This window comes from Ictalurus furcatus, chromosome 6, assembly GCF_023375685.1.
Source record: "Ictalurus furcatus strain D&B chromosome 6, Billie_1.0, whole genome shotgun sequence".
Classification (NCBI taxonomy): Eukaryota; Metazoa; Chordata; class Actinopteri; order Siluriformes; family Ictaluridae; genus Ictalurus; species Ictalurus furcatus.
Genome location: NC_071260.1, coordinates 31,424,945 through 31,448,649, shown reverse-complemented (window position 1 = coordinate 31,448,649; position 23,705 = coordinate 31,424,945). Strand labels below are relative to the sequence as shown.

Here is a 23,705-nt window from a genome sequence, read left to right as displayed (position 1 = left end):
TCTGGCTTTCACTTTTTCTTATGACGTGCTTTTTGCTTTTTGTTTTTTTTTTTACCCAATAAAGAAACACAGGAATGACCTACCAAACCGTTATGTGTTCGTATAACTCTTCATATAGTTGTAGTGTCTGATGTTGGTTGCTGAAGCAGGTTTTAAGTTTTTAATCAGTTTCTTTTTATTTGTTTTATGTTTCACGTTGTCTCTCCATCCCTCCACTTATCTCAGGCCCTCCAGAGTAATCTGAAGTACTCTCTGTTGCCGAGGCGGCTTATCATTGGGAAGAGATTGGCTCAGTGCCTGCACCCGGCTCTGCCCAGCGGCGTCCACCTCAAAGCTCTGGAGACCTATGAGATCATCTTCAAAATCATCGGCACAAAATGGCTGGCTCGAGATCTGTTTATCTATAGGTGGGTGCAAATAAATACAGACGGGGTAAAGGGCGGTGTGGTTTCATCCGTTTACCCGAGGAGCCGGGGAAAACTCTACATTTGGCCCACAGTTGTTGGGTTTTTCCTTGTAATAGTGTGGATGAAGTCGAGCTTATTGTGTTTGGTTGGTTGTATGTATTTATCAGATCTTTGTGGGAGTGCTGTACCATTATAGAAAAAAAAAACTGTGTGTGTGCAGCTCAGGACTGTTCCCCCTGCTCAGCCATGCCGCGATGTCTGTGAAAATGGCAGTGCTGACCCTATATGAGCGCTACTTCCTGCCCCTGCAGAAAGCTCTGCTGCCCAGCCTGCAGGCCTTCATCATGGGCCTGCTGCCTGGCCTGGAGGAGGGCCTGGAGGTCTACGACAGGTACGTGTCGAGGGTTACGTGATCAGCTACAGGGATTGACAATCAGGTAGGCTAATGTAAAAGCCCGTTCCAGTTTTAAACCTTTCGAGCGATCACAAACCTTCCTGAGCTACCTCGAATATTTCACATATATTCCCGGTCCCAGCAATCAGAATTGAAACGAATTTAGAAAGTGCTGTCACCAGGTTTTCAGAGCTGTTTCAATTTTACAATTCAGTCATTTTTTCTACATACTGTGTGTGTGTGTATGTGTGTGTATATATATATATATATATATATATATATATATATATATATATATATATATATATATATATATAAAATATGTATGTGTGTGTGTAATAGAAAATAATCTAATCTAGATTGAGCTAAGTATTCCCTTCAGTCGTGGATATTGTGTGACTTCTCTCTGTCTGTCTGTCTCTCTCTCTCTCTTCTTTCTGTCTGTCTCTTTCTCTTCTTTCTGTCTGTCTCTTCTTTCTGTCTCTCTCTCTCTTCTTTCTCTCTGTCTGTGTCTCACTCTCGCGCTCTCTCTCTCTTCTTTCTCTCTGTCTGTGTCTCGCTCTCTCCTTTCTCTCTCTCTTCTTTCTCTCTCTGTCTCTCTCTCTCTCTCCTTTCCCTCTCTCTTCTTTCTGTCTCTCTCTCTCTCTCTTCTTTCTGTCTGTCTCTCTCTCTCCTTTCTCTCTCTTCTTTCTCTCTCTCTCTCTCTCTCTTTCCTTTCTCTCTCTCTCTCTCTCTTTCCTTTCTCTCTCTCTTCTTTCTGTCTCTCTCTCTTCTTCCTCTGTCTGTCTCTCTCTCTCCTCTCTCTCTCTTCGTTCTGTCTGTCTCTCTCGTCTTTGTCTGTCTCTCTCTCTCCTTTCTCTCTCTCCTTTTTCTCTCTCTTCTTTCTGTCTCTCTCTCTTCTTTCTCTCTGTCTGTCTCACTCTCGCTCTCTCTCTCTCTCTCTTCTTTCTCTCTGTCTGTGTCTCGCTCTCTCCTTTCTCTCTCTCTCTTCTTTCTGTCTCTCTCTCTCTCTCTCTCTCTCTCTCTCTCTCTCTCTCTCACTCTCTCAGGACAGACGCACTGCTGTTGAAGTTGTCCCAGCTGGTGGGTCAGTCAGTGTTTTATGGGGCGCTGTGGGGATCAGTACTTGTGTGTCCGCTGGTGCGTCTCCCTGCTTCACTCTTCATCGTCACACACTTTGACCGCACGTCCACCAGCCGTGAGCAGAAGTACATGCTGGGCAACGACCACAGACTAGCTGTGAGTGTTTGTGTTTGTAAATAAAGAGAGTAATATTTTCTTGATGTTTGTGAAGACTGTAATTCTCTGTAATGACTTGAGTTATAAATTCTTCAGTCCAAAGCCTTCATGACAATCAGTACATTACATTTTTTCCTTTATTCATAAGAATCAACTGAGAATAAACGGAGTGTCTCTCTGTGCACTTTTTCAGGTGAAGGCGACCTGTCTCTCTCTACAGGACGCTAATGTACTGGTCCAGCGGAACATGCTGGAGATCCTTCTCTACTTCTTTCCCTTCGCAGCATGTCTGGTCAGTTTGTCTTTCTTTTCCTCCACCTCTCATCCTCTCTCCTTCATGCATGTTTACTGCATAGCGTTAGTGGATGTCCATGTCATCCAATCCTCCTTTTTCCTGCTGTTCCTGCAGGATCCAGTGACGTGTTCTGTCCCTCTTAAACGGGAAGAGATGATCACGGTGGTGTCCGCTGCCTCTCTCACTCTGCTCAGGAGAGACATGTCGCTCAACCGGCGCCTCTACGCGTGGCTTCTAGGTAACACAAATGCTTCATACTAATGCAGTCAACACAGTACATGGGTTAAGGAATATACTGTACGTAGCTTTTGTTCGGATATAGCTTTAAACTTTGTGTGTGTGTGTGTGTGTGTGTTTAGGTTTAGATATTAAAGGGGGCATGGTGGCTCCAGATACAACCCTGTACACCACAGTAGAAGAACATACTGCATACTACTTTAACACACATTCCAGAGAGCTGCTGGTGCAGGTACTGTTGATCTCTTCTCCTTTATCGCTCACACACTCGTACTGCTGAATGAAAGTGTTTGATGACCAGGACCACAAAATACGCAACTCTCCTGTTGTAAAAACGACTCGCTCACCATTTTCCCTATATGCAATGTGTTACCATGACATACATTTTCTTGGTGTGTGTGTGTGTATTGTGTGATCCTCTTTCTGAACAGGCCCTAGTGAATATCCTGCAGCAGAAAGACATAGAGAAAGACCCAGATAACCTGATGAACTATCTCAGACCATTCCGCATCCTGATCAGTTTACTGGACAAATCAGAGATTGGTAAGGAAATACACATAAACACACACACACACACACACACACACACACACACACACACTTATTAACATGCTTAAAACTCTTCAGCATCACAAGCTTTTTATTATTTATTTTTTTTTGTCTTTAATTTATTTATTCATTTACATGTGATTCAATTACATGTGATTCATTTATGTATGATTCATTTACATGGGATCCATTTTCATGTGATTCATATTCAAGTGATTCATTTACTAATTTGCTTCTCTTTAAATCCAGTTTTAGATTGTGATATCACAAGCTTTTTCTTAATGCCCTGCCACTTTATTTTAATTTTTTGGCCAAACTCAATTAGCCTCAATTTTTTTATTTATTTTTTTTTTTTAGCTAAACCTACCGTGCGAGTGTACTTTTTAAGTATATAAGTACCGACTATAGAACACTTTATTTCTCTATTCTATCCACCAATAGGCCGGTACTGACCCAGAAGAGAGTGAGCTCACTGTTCAGTCGGGTTCCTCTCAAAGGTTCATCCTTATGTCGTCTGAAGGATTTGTTTTCCCGCTCCCTGCTGTTGCCACATTAGGGATCGAAATCGAATTGAAAAAACTCATCAGCTTCTTGGAAGATTGATCGTGTAATCGTTTTGCAGACGCTAGGCTACGTTTTACCCCGTAGCTACGTTTTTTTTTACATTTTTATTATGGGAGCAGACGAACATCAGAACGCTGAGCGATGGGTGTGGTGTGTTAATAAGTACATCTGAGTTCAGGGCAAGCTGTAACGATTTTCAGTTTATATACACAGTACTGTGCAAAAGTCTGAGAAAGCAAAGACGCCTCGAAAGAATGAAGTTAAACGTTTCTACAGTGGACCGGAGTAAATCAGCAAAGTCAGTATCCGGTGCGACTCAAACCCTCAACCGCTCTGAGTAATTGTAGTCCCCGGTACACATCGTGCAGCTTTATAAACAACTTAGCTGCTAAGTTTTACTGAGAATCTGTCGCTGTTACTTTCTTTACCGACATACAAGCATTTCTCTGTAGCATTTACTCTTTTTGTTTGGAAATATAAAATATTTTTTGTACTGACTTAACAATGTAGAAGTCATAAAGTAAAAATGTGTAACAAAAATTGTACTTAAAAAAACAATAGGGTGCCTAAGACTTTTGCAAAGGGTCAAAACCTTTTGTCTTTTTCTTTCTTTCTTTCTCTTTCTTTCTTTTTCTTTCTTTCCTTCTCTTTTTCGTTCTTTCTCTTTCTTTCTCTCTTTCTTTCATTTTCTTTCTTTCTTTCTCTTTCTCTCTTTAATTCTTTCTTTTTCTTTCTTTCCTTCTCTTTTTCTTTCTCTTTCTTTCCTTCCCTTTTTCTTTCTTTCCTTCTCTTTTTCTTTCTCTTTCTTTCCTTCCCTTTTTCTTTCTCTCTCTTCAATTCTTTCTTTCTCTTTTTCTTTTTCTTTTTCTTTCTCTCTAATTCTTTTCTCTCTTTCCTTCTTTCTTTCTTTCTTTCTTTCTTTCTTTCTTTTTCTCTCTTTTTCTTTTTTTTCTCTCTTTCTTTCCTTCTTTTTTCTTTCTTTCTCTTTCTTTCCTTCTTTTTTCTTTCTTTCTCTTTCTTCCTTTCTCTTTTTCTTTCTTTCTTTCTTTCTTTCTCTCTTTCTTTTTTCTCTCTCTCTCTCTCTCTCTCTCTTTCTCTCTCTCTCTCTCTCTCTCTCTCTCTCTCTCTCTCTCTCTCTCAGGACCACTGGTGATGTCGGATGTGTTGTTGGAGGTGATCAGGGCCTTTTCTAGTTACTGTAGAGAGTTTCTGGGAGAGGACTCGCTTAACTCCAGTCACTCTGGCAAGCAGCTCGCAAGGTCAGAATGAAATAAAAGAAATAAAGCTACTGAACTGCACTTTTCCTTGTTGCTGGGCTGGTAGCAGCAAGAGTACATATTCTCTACCTTTAGTATGCATCTTTTACCTGGGAAAGTGCATTCTAAATGGACCAAAAGGCCCAAATTTGTACCTTAACTGATTTTTAAAGGGATACTATAGTCATCCAGGTGAACAATACATAAGTGCAATACACGTACCTTTAACGGTACCACACCAGCGGGAAGGAAAAGCTTTATTTCCGAGAGCGCAGGAATGAAATATTATTGTCGGTCTCTTTGTTCATGCAGTACAATCAAAGAGAACAAACATGTTTCTGAGATCATAAAGACGGTCAATATGTTGGTGGGAGCCATGAGCAGTGAATACCTTCTGGACTACATGACCAAACGCTTCCACACCTGTCTGAGGTACGCACACACACACACACACACACACACACACACACACACACACAAGTATACACGAGAGTGATAATATGATGTAAACCTGTATTTCAGCGGGTTAAGTGACCCTACAGGGACGTCTTCAGCTAAAGACTGGAGTCCTTCTCCATCCGTGACGGAGCTCTCATCCCTCATAATCTTCCTCCTTGATGTTATCCCTTTGGTATTTGTCACGTTTGTGTTTTTTCTCTTATACTGCTCTACACGTATACTCCAAACATTCTCTATTAGCCATTAAACCTCCATAATTTAGCTGCATTATAACTGGGTAGAGTTTGCTTGCTCTGTTTCTATACTAGGTCTCTTTTTCTTTATTTTCTTATCTATTGTTCCAAAGGAGCTTTATGCTGATATCCAAACACAGTACCTGCCCCAGATGCTGGGTAGCATGCTGCAGTCTTTATCAGCTCACATGGCATCTCTCAGCCTAGCGGCGCTTACACAGACCCTTCGAGCATGTTTTAAAGTTCTGAGTAAGATCCAGATGCCTGTGAGCTATATGGACATGGACATGGAGTCACAGATGAAGGACATAAAGGAAACAAAGGTGTGATTATGTTTTTGTTGTTGTTACGAATGTCAGTTTTCTGTCATGTCTGTAGTCTTCACTGCTTGAATACTTTCTTACCACGTGCACACACTTTCTTCGCACTAGCCGCTTGCAGTGACCGACATCAAGAACGATGAGCCTGATAACCAAAGCGGTGACGATAAAATCCAAGAAGATGCAGTAACCCTCAATGGACAGGATGCTCAGGAGGTGGGAACCGAAGTGGCCGCGTTCCCGTCCCTCCTTTCTGAAGACAGCGGACTGGGCCTCAGCGCCTCGCCTTCTGAGCAGCAGCTTCCTCCTGGCCGCGACGCCTCCAGCCCTGCTTCAGGGGATTGCACCAAGGCGGAGGATGTGTGGAGGAAAGGAGGGAGCATGGAGAACATGTCCAAGTGCATACAAGACATACTGGCATCTGTTATTTCAAGGTGCACTAATATACCCTATCACATACATTTATAAAAACAAGTCTTTACTTAAAAAAACAAAAAAACAAAACTGTGTGTGTGTGTGAAATTATAATTAAATCAGAAAATACGTCAAGTTTGATTTAAAAGTACATGAAGCTTTCATAAAATAAACAAGGAATAAAGCACGATACGTGTTATTGGCGGTTACCACCGTGAAGTTGATTGTTTTCCAATAGCAGCATGCCTGTATGTGTTTTATTCCTCTTACACCACAGTGTACAATTTTGCCTACGTTTACAACCAACGATTAATACTACTAATAATAATAAACTTTATTTTATAGAGCTCCTTTAAAAGCAGCTTGTCTAAGCGCTGTACACAGAAAAAAACGATGATGGATAAATAAAAATAACAACAACAATAATAAAAGTAAACATCAGCAAGCAAATGCTAGTTTTAAAAAGTATGTCTTGAGTTGAGCTGTAAAAATGTCAAAGGTCTGAGCTTCCCCAAGTTCGAGAGGAAGAGAGTTCCAAAGTGAAGGAGCGTAGACAGAAAACTCGTAGAACTTAAGCGTGTTTGTTGAACGGTTAACGGATTACACTGTGAGCGGCGCAGGCAGCGATTCGGGGTGTAAGGGATTAGCAAAGCGGATAAATAATGAGGCCGTGTAACGCTATTCAAATGAGCACGTTAACAACAATCCCAAGGTTTATGATTGGTTTATCAACCACGTAGGATCAATTAGAATAAACAATTCGACAGCCTTGTGGAAACATGAGAAATATTCCAGATTAAACTCCTCCGGAGTTTTCCTGTAGACGTGCACAGGAGTTGCGTCTGTAAGTTGAAAGAAAATAACTGAAAAGGGTCTATATGTCTGTAGTTTGGATGGTGGAGGGTAATGTTTTATATAATGTATTATATAATGTAAGCAATCTCCTCACTCTTCGTCAGGCACTTGGTGGTGGTTGTAGATCCAGAAAAGCAGAAGGGACAGGCGGCGGTGACTCCGGCAGAGCAGCGTGCTTCACGACGATCCAGGACACGCTCTTCGTTTGGGCTCGAGAGCAGCCGAGACCTGGGGCTGATCAAAGACAGACTGGCTGAGCTCTTCACCCCAGGTAAACTCCGAGAGCAATCTCAGGAGGCGGTTAATGACGAGAAGGGGAAAAGCACTGCACGTGCGCTCCTTCAGTGGACAGAGGGATTCCAGCCCAGAGGGAAAGGAGAGATCAGTGAATCGTGTCGAAACGCCTTTACTGCGGCCTGTCACCTCCTGCTGGAGAGCACGACTTTCCCTGTCTACTACACGGAAAAGGAGAGCCAAGAGCTCCACAGCAGCATGTTCGAGAACATCACGGGTACTTTTAGAAACACTTACAGCACACTTATTATTCGTCTGGATTCTAACGAGACTGATGTTTGTCTTTTTTGTTTTGTTTTGTTTTGTTTTGTATCGTAATGAAGATAACGAACAGGGCGGTCTCCCGGAGTGGCTGAGGTCCTTGATGACTCTATGTTGTATTTCAAAAGACTACCAGGTACACTTATATAAATACAGAAGAAATAAGAGTGATGTAGTTATTTATCTGCTTTACATTCTACGAATTATGATCAGTCGAATGTAGAGTAGGAGTGTGTGTACTATAGTTTCACTAGCAGTGTGTCTCTGCTCTTACAATAACGTTACTAGGCTTTACATTACAGACAGCGTTTTGAGCGTTTTTGGGTTTATTTGGTCTTTTTCTGTGTATATAGGTTCAGCATGTGGCGATTTCTTCTCTTCTGGAGCTTATAAACCACGCTCAGTCTTTAGCTCTGGTCATCCAGGACAAGAACCAGCGCTATAAAAAATCCGAGGCCAACCCTCTCAGTGGACAGTTACAGATGGTCACGCTGCCTCCCATCTACCCGGCAGTGCTTAAAACTATGGAGCTACGCACAGACTTTTACCAGGTGAGTGACCGAATGAACACTAATATAAGTTCAGTGTAAATATGTTCAGTATTAACATGTTTAGTATTTAGCAAGGCCTTTTTTTTTTTTTTTTTTTAAATGTATTTATTTATTTATTTATTTTATTTTTTTTAAACTTTCACCAGGCTTCCAGTCATTTTAGGTTCATAAACCCAGAGAGCAGTTTCGAAGGTCCCACTTAAACCCTTTAAACCTTCTTAATCCGTTTTTGACGTTTGGTTTGAGATCAAAAGATGAAGACGAGCTGATTTGACATTACAGCTTCACATTTTCATAGAACACGACACCTTTGGTTGGAGACCACTCTTTTTTTAAAAAATTTTTAAAAATATATATATTTTTTTTACTTAAAGTAAATTAAAGTAAATAACACTTATCCCTTGCTTGCAACTGCTTCAATAAGAAATGATTAGAAAAATGATGTGGTCTGGTTAGAACATTTTTGAATACCTTTTGTTTAATCAAATATTGTGTCTGATGTGTCTGATAAGCACCGCCTACCACTTCTCCCATGCAACCTCGCTGGCTCTGAAGAATTTATCATAGCTTAAAGTTCTGTTCGTTTCTCTCTCTCTCTCTCTCTCTCTCTCTCTGTGTGTGTGTCAGCGGGCAGCTCAGGTGCTCTGGGCTCAGTTGGACACCGAACGCAAAGAGCAACATATTTCCTGTGTGGAGCTTTTCTATCGACTGCACTGTCTGGCTCCATCCCCAGCCATCTGTGAGGATATAATCTGCATGGCGTTGCTGAGCAGAGACAAGGTGTAGTACCGCTCACTAACGCCGGCTGATATAAATGTGTTAGCAAGGCTAAACCCTCCCTCTCCCTCCTTCTCCTTCCTTCTCCTTCTAATTCTCATCTTATTTGCTGTTAATGGATTATTTTGGACCTTTTTGTGAAACCAAGTACAATAGCACAACTAACGGATACACGTAAAAATGTACATAAAGTCTTGCAGTAGTTCAGCTGCCTGTGGCTGTTTTTGTTTTTTCTAGCCCAGACTTTAGATACACACAGCCTAGCGCTAATGCCGTGTAACAGGAGAACAGGTGTAATGTGTACCACCTCCTAGATTCGGGGTCCACTGAGGCTAATTTATTTAAGCCCACTTCACTGACACATCTATATATCGTTAGCATTGAATGGGAAGGCACATGAGAAAGCAATAGTGGGTGTAATAATCATGAACAGGGTGTATTACTTTCTCAATCATTAGTTTAGCCTTTGGAGGACAAACTAGAAATAAATAGACCGAGCATACATCCAAAATTACACAAATGTAACATTTGTGTTCCTTGGTTTGATTGAAAGAGCTGCGTAATGGAAAGCGCCAATATTCCGTTCATCGTGCTTGTTATTTTGAAGAGACACAGCAAAAGTACAGACTTCAAGCGGTGTCGGTGGTTAATGTCCCGGATGCTTCATCGGAAGGAAGGTTGTGATTTTCTAATTCCAGTACTGCCAATCTGTCCTCAAGCAAGATTTGGGTTATGTATACAGTAAGGCTTGACACCCCCTGAAGGACGCCAAAACAATATGTTTTCACATGCTACCAAGTTTTAATAGTGAGAAATAGTTCACGTCGCTCAGTCTATCCGAGAAGGAAATGTCAAGATCAATACAGTGGGGCAGTGATGGTTAAGGCTCTGGGTTCCTGATCAGAAGGTCGGGGGGTTCAAGCCCCAGCACTGCCAAGCTGCCACTGTTGGGCCCTTGAGCAAGGCCTTTAACCCTCTCTGCTCCAGGGGGCGCTGTATCATGGCTGACCCTGCGCTCTGACCCCAACTTCTTAACATGCTGGGGTATGCAGAGAAAAGAATTTCACTGTGCTGTAATGTATATGCGATCAATAAAAACTCATTCATTCATAAAATAAAGACAATTGTCAACGCATGAGGTGAAATGCGGGAAATGCCACACAATCGTGCACTCGATCGGCCGAGTGCCATGGAGCTAGCACGGGAGATACCGTAAGTGTTTGAAAGACACTTTTTCTTGGAAAATCTAAATAGAGCTATATCTCAAGAATAAATTTCCCACACAGTTCATCAAAATGAAATGTTTATGGTGAAATGATTAAGATTAAGGGCAGTGGTGGGTCTGTGGTTTAAGGCTCTGGGTTACTGATCAGAAGGCCAGGAGTTCAAACCCCAGCACTGCCAAGCTACCACGGTTGGGCCCTTGAGCAAGGCCCTTAACCCTCAACCGCTCAGATGTATAAATGAGATAAATGTAAGTCGCTCTGGATAAGGGCGTCTGCCAAATGCCTTGAATGTAAATGTAAAGATGAAGTTTATCTGTTGTCTTGAGGTCACTTTAAGGTTTGAGTGTGAATGAAGCAAGCTGATAAAATAGCGTTCGTTAAAATAGCACACGACTCTGAACATTTACGACTACAGAAATTATGTTCTTATGCTCACGCATGGAAGTTACGTCCTTTTATTGTAGTAACAGTAAGCACCGTGTGTGCGTGTTCTCTCACTTCGATATAATTTTGAAATACTGAGATAGTGTAGCATACAAAACCTCTGGCTTCCTTACTAAATTGTCCGATACCAATACCGTACCGTCGTGTAAGACGCAACCTTTTAGTCACGATCCACGAAGGTCTGTTTTATACGTGTATAGTTTCGGTCGGCTATAAATTGAAACTTCATGCAGTGATTTTCACATATAAATAACTGCGGCCTTTTGTTTTTGCACATTTACACCGATCATCCTGCTCAAAAGTTTACACCCCCCTGGCTCTTAATGTATCGTGTTGCCTTCTCGAGCATCAGTGAACGTTCGCACCTTTTGTAATAGTCGTGTACGAGTCCCTCAGTCGTCCTCGGTGTGAAAAGACGGATCTCGAGATCATATAGCCACACTGTTGGAAAGGAGTCAAATATACAGAAGATGCTGGAAAAGTAAAGTATGTGCAAGAGACTCCTGAACAACTCTCACAAAACATAAACACATCATGTCGTGGATCATCCAGGTAACGACACACGGTATTAATAATCAAGGGTGTGTAAACTTTTGAACGGGTAATTTTTATAAAATCGGCTATTGGCTTGTCTTGTGGACGATATGTAAACATCTGTTACGTGAAATAGTTTATTCAGGACAGGACTAAATACACAACAATATGGGATTTTTATCATCCGTCTTATTTTGTTAACAGTCTTAAGATTTAGCAGATTCTGCAAGGGGTACGCAAACTTTTGGGCACAACTGTACACTTGCACCACAATTTTGACACGTGAGTATGTGGTTTTGTTTGCGCACGTCGTCTCCACAGGTTGTGCGTTTGGAGGCTCTACACAGATTCTCTGTTTTGTGGCACCTGATGCGAGAGGTCCAGATGAATCGCAGCACTTCTCTGAACCGCTCCTTTGACAAGTAAGACATGTTCCTTCAGAATATAGGCAAATTCCAAGGCTGGGTCATTACATTACATCACATTACATCAAATCCCCTTTTTTTTTCCTCGTTCTGTGTCAGGTCTCTGTTCGTGGTGTTGGACAGTCTAAATAGTCAGGATGGTAGCGTCAGTGCAGTCGGGCAGAGCTGGCTGGTGCGAGCACTGTCTCTTGGCGATGTTGTCCGCATCTTGGAACCCGTTTTACTTCTACTGCTGGACCCGAAGACACAGAGAACAGCCATTCAGAACGTCAAGCACAGTCTTTCAGTTGGTCTGTTCTTTTTGTGTTTGTAGGCACTCTTTTTTTGGAAATAGTTTGCTTGTGATTGCTGTGAATGTTCAGTACATCTTATTTCACGTCGAGAGTGTGCCACTACTAGAATATATTTCACATCTGTAATTCATTATTGACATTCTCTTGGAATATGTGTATTCTGAGAAGTTGAGTAACTCTTCTTAACAAGGATCTTACAAATGAATCACCTCATCACATTTGACTCGGAATATGGATTATATGGAATAACAGAACCCTATCATGGTTATTTATGATTTCTCCACAGGTAACTGGAGTGCATTGAGTTACAGAGAGAAGACCAGCATTAAGAGCACTGGAGATGGTATGATGAACCAAACGGAGGACAGCATGTTGACTAACATTGCTATGGTAGACCGTGAAGCTGTATGGCTTGACCTGCAACGTGATACAGAGCTTCATGGAATGCCATCAGATTCCCCTGCCGTGTCTCGCAGCGAAAGCGAGGAGGAGACCGATGACGACTATAACGAGGCCCGAGAAGACGAAGAAGAGGAAAGCGAGCACACCGAGTCGGCCGACGCAAGTGGAGCCCAGAACTCCACAGAGACCTCAAGTTCAATCTCCACCCCTTACCTGCAGCGGCCTACCGATGGGGAAGGCATTGTGGTCAATGGCCTGAAGCGGGTGGACTCGGAGCGTACGCATGCTTCTGATTCGCTATCGAGTGATGAGGACGACGAGCAGTTGGAGGCCCTGGCCAAATCCCGTCTCTTGAAGCAGAAACGTGAGCGACAGGAAGCAGTGGATTCGCTATTTCGACATATTCTGCTTTACCGACAGACTTACGAGAGCGGACGGATTCTGTACGCCTTTGCGGTGGTGGAAACGCTGTTGAAGAGCAGCGCAGGCCCATTTGTGGAGGCACTGAGTAGCACAACTTTGGACTGCAGCTCCACTGCCCATCTGAATCTCATCCAGAACCTACTACAGAGACATCGGCAAGCCCAGGAGGGTGGCAGTTTCTATGGCCCTCTCCAGAATTCCACCCCTCCTTTAGCTGGTACCCCAGAGCAACCACCCTCCTCTCCTCTTTCCTCTCCCTGTACCTCCTTATCTCCTCCAACGTTCCTTCTGGAGATCCTGACATGCCTCTGCTTGCGGTTCCTGCGCTCCTACTTCCCTTCTTATGCTAGCGTGAATGCCTGTCATGTGCAGGCAAACCGAGAGGTGCAGGTCAAGAGCGTGGAGGTGCTGACCGCATTGGTGGAACAGCTAGTGACGGTGGCCCAGCAGGCCCAGACAGGTGAGACCGGTGCCAGTGGAAGCTTAGAAGCCATATGTAATCTTCTGTGGAGCAGCAAGTTGCAGCACTATGTCCTCCTGATGCTCTCCACCTCCATGTATGTCTGCCAGCGTGCAGATGCACCTGTCCAACACCCACTGACCAAGGATGAGCAGGGTGATGATGTAGGAGAAGTCTCTGAGGAGAGGCTGGTTTATTGTGGGCGGGACGGGAGCTGGGCTGAACATCCGATTCAGATTGCCCTCCTGAAGCTGCTCAAGGTTCTTATTGTACTAGAACATTGTGTATCTCCAACACACAATAAGAAACCTGCACAAGGAGATAACCAGTTCCAGCAGTCCCTGGACGACATCCCTTCTTCTACCCTAGCACGAGAGTGGCATACTGCAATAATGTTCCAGCAGTCCATCAAGGCTGCTCGCTATGTGCCCAACCAACCCATTACAGCGCAGGGCATGTTTGTATCGGCAGCAGCCCGGGCTCTGTGCCCGCAATATGGCTTTGCCATGCACCCAGCTTGGGTGACATTGCTCTGTCAGGTTCTACCCTTCCTTGGCCGCTCGCTGGCCATCATTGTGGCTCCCATCATCACACAGATCTGCAGAAACCTAGATGAGCTCGTTAAACAGCATGAACATGATGGATTCAAGGCTACTCATGGGTACTAAAAATGTCCTACATGTCTGTTTAGCGTAAAAGATACTGGTGTTTTTGTTAAAAGTAAAACGTGTTTTTATTCATAGCTGAGCTCTTAATCGTGTGTGTTATTTGTGGGTGTAGTAGTAACCTGAAGAAGGAGAACATTGCACCTGATTATCCTCTCACTCTGCTGGAGGGGCTTACTGCTATCACGCACTACTGCCTCCTGGAACACAAGAAGGTAAAGCACGCACATACTGTACACACTTCCTGGTCGACATTTTCGTTGTGAAAATCCTTCATTTCGTTAATACTGAGTACTGAGGAGGACTTGTGTAGTCTGCAGGTTGTGATGCAACAGACATGCGAAATGCCTGCAATGCCATTCTGGAGGCGTTTCCTCATATGGTCAGCACCATGGCCTTGCTTTGGGGTGTAGTCCAGGGTGCTGACTCGGTCTACAGCAGCAGATCTTCCTCCACCTCGGTCTATTTCAAAAGCACAAAGGTATGTGCATAATATTTGTAAAAAAAAAAAAAAAAAGATATTTATATATTTACAAATGGTAAATGGCGCACTTATATAGCGCTTTTTTCCAAAGCGCTTTACACTGTGTCTCATTCACACACACACTCACACACCAATGGTAGCAGAGCTGCCATGCAAGGCGTTAACTTGCCATCGGGAGCAACTTGGGGTTCGGTGTCTTGCCCAAGGTCACTTCGCCATGTGGAGGCCGGGAATCGAACCGCCGACCCAACGATTAGTGGACGACCCGCTCTACCACCTGAACCACAGCCGCCCATATACTATGTACACTCTGTAAATTGTACCATACTCTGTAATGTTTGTGCTGTAATTTACCCTCAGAACATGTCTTGTGTTGTGTAGATTCTGAAACAGAAGGTTCTGGGGCTCCTGACGCCATTGACACAGCAGTATGGGGTACAAGTCATGGCCTCCGTGGCTGCTGTATGGAACAGTAGGCGGAGCCGAAAGAGACACTCCAAAAACAAGGTGAGATATACTGACAAGACTAACGTTCCTAATGGCTATATGTTGATATTGCATTAAAATTGTGTGTGTGTGTGTGTGTGTGTGTGCAGATTCTGCCAGTAGCCAGTGATCCCCAGATGACGATTGTAGATTTAGTAAAGTCAGTGAACACACTCCGCACCGACACCATTTTGCAGCTCATCAGGGAGGTGGTGAAGAAACCCCACCAAATCAAAGGAGACCAGGTACAAAACAACATATATACACATCTCAATAGACAACCATATCAAATATTAATATTTGTATTTTCTCTCTCTTCAGCAAAGGCCAACCCTAGTTGATGTACCCATGCTCCAGTTCTGCTATGCCTACATACAGAGGTAACTTCTCATGTAGTCCATTTTTAAAATGCGGTCTGTTTAAGCATACCTATTATTCTGATAAGCATTCTCATAGCGATTTGATGTTACAGCTAGCTGAATTTTCTGCTCACGGTGCTCATGTTGTCTTTGTTGCATCTGCAGTCTTCCTGCTCAGGATCTTCAGGAAAATATCATGGCTATCCTCTGTCTCCTTAAAGATTCTGTGCAGGTTAATCTTGCCCCACCTGGCCATTTCCTCCTTCTTGGGTGAGCTTACCCACTGCATTATCATATGATTTGTTGCAGTGTTTTAATGGTGTATTGATCATACAGCAGCTCAGAGGAGTCAGTCAGCACATTCAAACTTTAGGCATGAAAAAAGTCTGAATACATGGTGACAGACAGGAGCTGGCAGTCAGGAAAGAGGGGAAGTAAGAGGGTTAGTATAATTCTATATACGGAAAAAAAGGATTCGGGCATCATGGAGTGCCGAACAGTAAGTACTTTGTCAGTATACCATTGATGAAATTTATATTTAGATATATTAGCAAGTGTGCATTGTGTGGTTTGGGACACAACCTTGAATTCTCTCTGAATGTGTAGTGACTTGCAGCCATGAGATCAGTTTGTATGGTGGAAAGGGGCATAGTTAACTCCTTTAACTACATGTTCTTCTGCAAGTAGATTGTAATAGCATGTTTACTCCAGAGCTGAATAATTTCGAAATCATACACCCTGAGGCTTTAACTGGAATAACGATTTACACAGCCCTTTCATAGTAGACTGTTGGAACATTGTAAACTGAATATTCAGATGAGGTGCAGCCTGGAGAGGGCATTTACTGCTTGATGTAGACCACATTTTGGAGACGGTACTTCAGAGGTTGACAAAGTGAAGTCCTCCTGATAATTAATCATCAATCATGGCAGTAACACAAGGTGTTACATTTTGAACCGTTTTCCCCACACAGCATCCTGAATGACTTTGTGAATAGACTCCCCACCATGGACAACAAGAGAGATTCCAGAGAACTGCAGGTATGAGAGACAACAATACACACATTTTGTGCAGTGTTGGTTGTTTAATGATGGCTTGCACATCTGAAATGATTGGCCCCTGATTGTGCCTCTAATTTTGGAGCTGTGTTTGTGTAATACAGAGAATGCATGTCTGTTGTTCTTCGACACTTTTTTTTTTTTTTTTTTGCTTGTTTCCACAAACAGGAAGTGACGCAGAAAATCCTGGAGGCGGTAGGCGCCGTGGCTGGCTCATCTCTGGAACAGACCAGCTGGCTGAGCCGTAACCTGGAGGTGAAGGCACAGCCTCAGATCTGCCTGCAGGAGGATGAAGATGAGCCTGAAGGCAGTGAATTCTATGGTTAGACCACCATATATATATATATATATATATATATATATATATATATATATATATATATATATATATATATATATATATATATGTATACACACACACAGTATATAACCTTGCTTGAAACCACATTCTAAATATTAGAGGGTAAAAATTGGAATAAATGTATTATTAATGATAGAAGTAATAAATCTGAATCTCGTGCGCTTCGCACTTAGAGTCTGTTGGCCAAGGCAGTGCTATGGTGTCATCTTCTGCTCCATCTGCGTTCAGTGTACAAGCCCTGGCTCTGCTGGCTGAGGTAGGACATCATCCCACAATCATACCACAGGAAAATACACAAGAAACACACAATCAGCACATGTTTACTCTCCTTCAGATTCTAGCCCCTCTTCTGGATATGGTGTATCGCAGTGACGAGAAGGAGAAAGCTGTGCCTCTCATCTCCCGCCTCATGTATTATGTCTTCCCCTACCTGAAAAACCACAGGTGAGTAATGATCCTCACTCACTTTTCCATTTCTTCTGTGTATATATATTGTATGTAAATTCATCATGTGTCCTACTTTTCTTTTTTTTCTGTCCGTCTCTTTCTCTCTCTCCGTCAGTGCCTATAATATGCCCAGTTTCAGTGCAGGGGCTCAGTTGTTGAACAGCCTGAGTGGTTATGCATACACTAAGCGTGCCTGGAAAAAGGAAGTGCTGGAGCTCTTCATGGATCCTCTGTTCTTCACTATGGAGATGTCCTGTGTCTGCCAGTAGGACTCTTCATTTCCTCCTCAATTATTCCTCCAATGACCATAGAGGCAGTATAGGTGTATATATAAATGCAAAAACTTGTTGAGGCTAAAGTTTCAGAACCTTAGGTGAGGATTCTTTACGCACATGACAGTCAGTGTATTTCAGCATGTAATCGTTTACTTGTATATTTTTGTTTTTAGTTGGAAATCCATCACAGACCATCTGCTCACACATGAGAAGACCATGTTCAAGGACTTGATGAGTAAGTTGTAATTGAGTTTTGGATTAATTAGTGCTTTTGTATGTATAATATGTGTGTACGTATCAATATGTTCTGTGTGTGGATAGATAGATAGATAGATAGATAAATGACTTTATTCATCCCTGGCGGAGAAATTAAGGTGTCTTTGCAGCCAGGTACATTAAGTACAGTCACAGTACAATATAATAAGTACAACACAATACAATTTCAATTACGGTAGTGCATATAGAAGGAGGGATACAAATACAGTGGAGATTCTTTGCGCAGTTAAAAACTTCACGAAGTGAAATGAGTGGATAAGGTGCAGAGAGGACATAAGACAGATCAGTTCGTAGATGAATAGATCCCATACACTATATGAATATAATATAAATATGAGAAATGTAATGCAGATATGGTATATGTGGAAATTATACACCAGGTATATAAATATGATTATAAATATTGTAAGTATGATAAATATTATATAAGTGGAATATGGAGTGGTAAGCCATGGTTTGTTGTTAGGGTAGCAACAGACCTCTTTAGTAGGGATGGAGTTGTCCAAACAGAGCCCAATGTACTCAGAGACACAGTCTGCTAGTCCATCTATGTCCTCACCATGTGGTTCATACAAAGCATTCTAGTCAGTGGTTTCTAGAGCATCGCGCAGTGATTCCATGGCCTCTTGAGACCATTTCCTCACAGTCCTCACTGTAGCTGGTTGCTGCTGAACAATATACATGTATAAGGGGTGGAGCCTATGTATGTGTGTGTATATATGTATATGTACTGTTTGTATGTGTGTGTGTGTGTGTGTGTATATGTATATGTACTGTATGTATGTATGTATAGTATCTTTATAGACCATCTGCATGTTTGTACAGGCATGCAGAGCAGTTCTTTGAAGCTGTTTAACAGTGCTGAGCAGAAGCCCATGTTAGTAAAGCGCCAGGCATTCGCTATGTTCAGTGGAGAGTTGGACCAGTACCACCTCTACCTGCCTCTAATACAAGGTACTACAGTGTGGATGGTGGTTTGTGAGGCAGAGAAGCAGACTATTCAGATAATTTGTGAGATTACTCATTATTTACGGTCCTCACCGTAGCTGTAGCTATACATCCTTTACGTTTAACGTTTAATCCAATCCCGTGTTCTGCACACACTCCACACCAGAGCGTTTGACCGAGAACCTGCGGATGGGACAGACCCCGGCAGTGTCGGCTCAGATGTTCCTGATGTTCCGTGTTCTGTTGTTGAGAATCTCACCACAGCACCTCATCTCCCTGTGGCCTATCATGGTCACTGAACTGGTGAGGGACTCGCAGTCGTAATTAATGTTCCGAGCACCCACTGTTTGATATTTAACATGTTCTGATGTTCAGTGTGTTAATGTTTGCTGATTTCTCCACTAGGTTGTAACCCGCTAAGCAGAAGCTAGTGGTCATTGTTTTGTTTTTTGTTGGTTTCTTTCTGTAGATTCGTATTTTTGCAAGGCTCGAAAAGGCTCTGCTAGAGGACAAAGATGTTTCAAAGTGAGTCCTGGACCAGAGAATTTCAAGAGAACAACCTGAGCTCATTTGTTCGTTTGTTTTCCTCCAAGTTTGGTTGGTCTGGTGGAAAAAGGGAGTTGAAAACTTATTCAATTAGTTCACACGCATTCAGATACACTCTCCCGGTCAAAAGTTTGTGGACACTCGACTGAAATGTTTCTCATGATCTTAAAAATCTGAAGGTGTGTGATTAAACGTGTGAAATCGGTGTCGTAGACAAAAATATAATCGCGTCGACATATTCGTTTCTTTCATTAGAAAACTAACATTTTATTTACAAAATAATCTTTATTTAAACGGACGACTCGGAGAGAAATATTCCGAAAAGCGGCCGATAAGAGTCCGGCGTCGGTGGGAACTCCTTTAATACTGTTTAAAAAGCATCTCAGGGAAATTCCTCAAGAAATCAGGTGAGAAAACGCCAAGAATACATTTCTGGAAATCCTAGGCGAAAAGCCTGTCTACTTTGAAGATTCTAAGATGTTAGAGAGAAGGATGATCCGCCAAAAGCGGTGATACCTGATGTTTGCATAGCCATTAGCACCCGATTGGGTGCCTCAGGAAGAGAATATCAACCTGATAACAAGTGTTAAAATATTAAATTATTTAGATTTATTTTGGATTTTTTATCATGACATAATTCCCATAGTTCCATTTGTGTTACTCCAGAGTTTTGACGACTTTATTATTATTATTATTCTAAAATGTGGAAAAAATCAAATAAAACTAAAGAATGAGTGTGTCTGAACTTTTGACTGGTAGTGTGTGTGTGTATATATTGTATTTACTTATCACACTCGACACTGATCATTCTTTTACTTATAACTGGCTATGGTGCAGATTTGTTCCTATCATTTACCCTTGGTGTGTGTGTGTGTGTGTGTGTGACAGGAATAAGCGAGGTGGTCAGGAGAAGAACAGCCTAAGGTCTTTTTCCCAGGCAGAACTGGACATGTATCTGTCAGCCTGCAAGTTCCTGGACACTGCTGTGTCTTTTCCCCCAGATCGCATGCCTCTGTTCCAAATGTGAGGAACTACATCCTTATTACTATTCGTGTGTGTGTGTGTGTGTGTGAGTGTGAGAGAGAGAGGTAGAGCATGTTTGATTAAAACATTTAAGTTGGATGTCTCTGTGTCTTTGTCTGATTACAGCTAGTAGCCATGTATTTTTTGTGTGTGTGTGTGTGTGTGTGAACATGTGATTTAGGTATCGCTGGGCATTTGTGCCTGAGGTAGATGTAGACAGTTACGATGGTCCAGGCACCACTCTGCTGGAGGGTGAACAGGAGTGTAAACCTCACGTGGTCAGGATCCTGGAAGGCCTTCACCATCGCTATGGGGTAAGCATGACAAAATCAGCATTTCTTTAAGCACATATACAAACACTTTGAACTTTGAGCATGTTAACTCTCTGCAATGCGTGTTCAAAATGCACGTGGAAATAAAATAAACTATATGGAATGAATTCAGGAACTGTGACTCATTTAAAGTGCTCACTCAACCCCTGAGCTTGACCTGCGTGTTTCAGGAGCTGAACGGAACGGCGGGAGAGTCCGAAACCGAGCCTACGGAGTTCCCTCTTCTCACGTTCTACTCGCTCTCGTCCATCACGCAACTCGTGCCGTTCTTCCAAACCCTGTGCTGCTCTTTCTGCAGCTCGACCCCCTCTCCTCATCCTCCTGCCGAATACCCACCATCTAATGCAGACCGAGTGTTACAGCGCTTAGAAGGCATCACAGAGGAAGAGTTTCTGGACGGTATGGATTCATAAGTCTCGGGCTTTTAGCTGAGCATTCAGTCTTGGAACGGGCGTTCCGCTCCGTTTTATCTTACCTGTAAGTCCGTCTTAATGAAGCATGAAAGTCCGAGACGTCGTACTGTGATCGTATGCGTCATGTTATTGTGATGTCTGTCGTTAATTGAACAAATTTGTTTATTTTTGTATTATTGTAGTGCAGTGATCACAGAAGGATTCGTTATATCAGTTAATCGATTGCTTTTACGTGGATATTTTATCGCTTAATAAAAACGAAAAGACTGCGGGTTTAATATTGTGAACGATTAAAGGTGGTTGTTGTTGTTGTTGTTTTTTTTTCCCCAGCTCAAAATACAACTCAAATCATAGCTCGAATACGTATTATTGGTCAGTTACAGCAAGTGCACATCGCTTGGGTGATACTATGTGCAATCTAAATCTTCGTGACATTTATTTCATGTGACACGGTTTTCCCCGAACATTCCATGTTACGGTTTTAAATTGAGCTACGCATGTAATCGAGTGAATAAACATAAAGCTCGATTTTGGTGTTTAAAGGCATTTCATAGCGTGCAATATGTAGGCCACGGTTGTGGTTTGATGACACAAATGGAATATTGTGGGTGCTGCTAAATCCTGAATCATGAATCTAGTGTGATGTACCTTATTAAATCTTATTATACTGTATATGGTACATTCCCGAGCACTGTATCTGTACTTCCCTTTGATGGAAAAATATTTCAGCTATTTATTCATCTTTTGTTCTTGGACACCTGATGATGGACCATTTCTCTTGAGTTTCACCACGAACTAGTTTTTGTGCGTTTTCATCTGGACGCAGTTTGGACATTTCCCTGCTCTAACATACTTGACCAGCCCTGTTAACACCGAGTAGATATATTAGAGTCAGACAAATAAGAAGACTCCCAGCGTACATGATTACAGCAATACAATACCATGTCCATTGGTTCTGTACATTAAAGTCTTCTCTTCCATTCGATATCTCACTATCTCACCTCGTCTTTATTCCAGGTGAGACACTGACCTGTATGTGAGCTGCATGCACTGTTATTGTGGTTAGGAAGAAGCCCGTTAGTTTCTTATTGGCTGCATTACTTTTCCATACAGAGCAAACACACGGGCACATTTTAGGGTAAATATGCATAAGAGAATGCTTGTTTGTTTGTTTGTTTGTTTGTTTATTACCAGAAAAATCCACTTTTAAATAAACACAACTTAATTCGAACCTTAAATATCTGTGGTTTAGGGACGCATTCCAGACTCGGTATGGTGAAGAGTCTGAAAGATAAACGGTGAATGTTCTAGGCACAGTGTTTAAAGCATCATAATTTCATAAAGTTTGTCTTTCGCATACACACATACAGTCGACATGTCTGTTAATTAAGTGAACGACACGTGAAATGTTTGAGTTGTGGTGGTGTCTGGACCCTCTGAAGGCCTTTTTAAGGTTAAATGTGAATCGAGTGTTTTACTGGGGTGAGCAGTCGTGTTTCTTTTCAAATAAACATATTATTTTGCCTTTATTATGTTACACACAAGTTGGTTTGTGATCTTTATTTGTGGATGTAATTCATAATGACTCATGGGTGAAGCACTATGGGGTAATGGGGTGTGTTGTATATGAAAAACACAAGAAATAAACACGAGGGAGACCAAGGAGAAGTAGGAAGTAACTTTATTGGGAATTTACAGGGCTGACTTTATTGAGAATTCACTGGGCTGGTGGGTCGGTAATCCGAGAGCGGTAGGGAGAAAACGGATGATAAAATGGGGTGCGCCCAGGGGATGGGGGATAGCCGGCTGAGGTGTACGGGGGAGAGTACTCAGGACTGGCAGGTGAGAAAGGGCGAGAGTGATCAGAGCCCGGGTCGGAGAAGGCCACATCACCTGGTAGCTGGAGGAAGGGTCAGGCAGAGGGTCTGTCTGTGTAGAGGCATCAATACACACATTCGCGGGGCGGATTCTGTATCTGAGAGGTGGGGGGAACATCGAGCATTTTCTCATTTGTAAGTCGCTTTGGATAAAAGCGTCTGCTAAGTGAATAAATGTAAATGAGTAGCATAGTGATGTCAGCAGTGAGATGCGCGAGCTGAGAGCGAGTGTTCAGATCCGAATCCAGCCGCTCCAGTAAAGGAGATAAGGAAAAGCGACCGGCACCTAGGACACATAGAAGAGAATGAACTGTATTAGGCGGTGATATTGATGAGTTGGACTCACACTTTAAGATTAACATTATGATTTATTATTCACAGAGAAATCTAGGAGCTGGGGAGTGCAGGCAGAGAGATACATACACACACACACACATACACAGAGGCCTATACAGAAGCACACACACAGATACAGAAGCACACACACAGATACAGAAGCACACACACACAGAAGGAATGAAGAATATTATAAGGATAATAAAAGGATAATAATAGGAGTATAAGGATATTATAAGGATAATAAAAGGAGTATAAGGATAATAAAAGGAGTATAATGATTATAAGGATATTATGAGGATATTATGAGGTATGGAGTACAGTGAAGGGGGTAAAATACTTGCAAGCATTATAAAATAGAAATGTAGAACAAATATGAAAGAAAAAGCATTATAAAACAGAAATGTAGAACAAATATGAAAGAAACTTACCCATAATGCACGTGAAGGTGTGGAGAGTCCTCTTCTCACGAGAAACAAGTCAGGGGTGACACAGACGAAGGCCTTA

At 42.3% G+C, this 23,705-nt stretch overlaps 1 protein-coding gene across 1 annotated transcript in view; it reads left to right on the top strand.

The window, feature by feature from the left end:
• Positions 1 to 21,970, top strand: part of dop1b (DOP1 leucine zipper like protein B) — a 31,183-nt gene extending 9,213 nt beyond the window's left edge. Inside the window, exons 3-39 of the mRNA XM_053627664.1 lie at positions 226 to 407; positions 628 to 798; positions 1,851 to 2,040; positions 2,234 to 2,332; positions 2,450 to 2,573; positions 2,695 to 2,804; positions 3,004 to 3,115; positions 4,827 to 4,944; positions 5,254 to 5,373; positions 5,464 to 5,572; positions 5,747 to 5,956; positions 6,065 to 6,387; positions 7,327 to 7,733; positions 7,840 to 7,913; positions 8,131 to 8,328; positions 8,956 to 9,108; positions 11,631 to 11,731; positions 11,834 to 12,024; positions 12,314 to 13,973; positions 14,093 to 14,192; positions 14,291 to 14,458; positions 14,843 to 14,968; positions 15,058 to 15,192; positions 15,269 to 15,327; positions 15,472 to 15,576; positions 16,280 to 16,346; positions 16,533 to 16,686; positions 16,899 to 16,981; positions 17,060 to 17,169; positions 17,288 to 17,437; positions 17,621 to 17,682; positions 18,549 to 18,677; positions 18,838 to 18,974; positions 19,141 to 19,196; positions 20,106 to 20,240; positions 20,422 to 20,554; positions 20,743 to 21,970. Of these exons, the coding sequence (XP_053483639.1) occupies positions 226 to 407; positions 628 to 798; positions 1,851 to 2,040; positions 2,234 to 2,332; positions 2,450 to 2,573; positions 2,695 to 2,804; positions 3,004 to 3,115; positions 4,827 to 4,944; positions 5,254 to 5,373; positions 5,464 to 5,572; positions 5,747 to 5,956; positions 6,065 to 6,387; positions 7,327 to 7,733; positions 7,840 to 7,913; positions 8,131 to 8,328; positions 8,956 to 9,108; positions 11,631 to 11,731; positions 11,834 to 12,024; positions 12,314 to 13,973; positions 14,093 to 14,192; positions 14,291 to 14,458; positions 14,843 to 14,968; positions 15,058 to 15,192; positions 15,269 to 15,327; positions 15,472 to 15,576; positions 16,280 to 16,346; positions 16,533 to 16,686; positions 16,899 to 16,981; positions 17,060 to 17,169; positions 17,288 to 17,437; positions 17,621 to 17,682; positions 18,549 to 18,677; positions 18,838 to 18,974; positions 19,141 to 19,196; positions 20,106 to 20,240; positions 20,422 to 20,554; positions 20,743 to 20,985 (6,804 nt within the window). The 3' untranslated portion in view covers positions 20,986 to 21,970. The remainder of the gene's footprint in view (positions 1 to 225; positions 408 to 627; positions 799 to 1,850; positions 2,041 to 2,233; positions 2,333 to 2,449; positions 2,574 to 2,694; positions 2,805 to 3,003; positions 3,116 to 4,826; positions 4,945 to 5,253; positions 5,374 to 5,463; positions 5,573 to 5,746; positions 5,957 to 6,064; positions 6,388 to 7,326; positions 7,734 to 7,839; positions 7,914 to 8,130; positions 8,329 to 8,955; positions 9,109 to 11,630; positions 11,732 to 11,833; positions 12,025 to 12,313; positions 13,974 to 14,092; positions 14,193 to 14,290; positions 14,459 to 14,842; positions 14,969 to 15,057; positions 15,193 to 15,268; positions 15,328 to 15,471; positions 15,577 to 16,279; positions 16,347 to 16,532; positions 16,687 to 16,898; positions 16,982 to 17,059; positions 17,170 to 17,287; positions 17,438 to 17,620; positions 17,683 to 18,548; positions 18,678 to 18,837; positions 18,975 to 19,140; positions 19,197 to 20,105; positions 20,241 to 20,421; positions 20,555 to 20,742) is intronic.
• Positions 21,971 to 23,705: the final 1,735 nt, after the last annotated feature.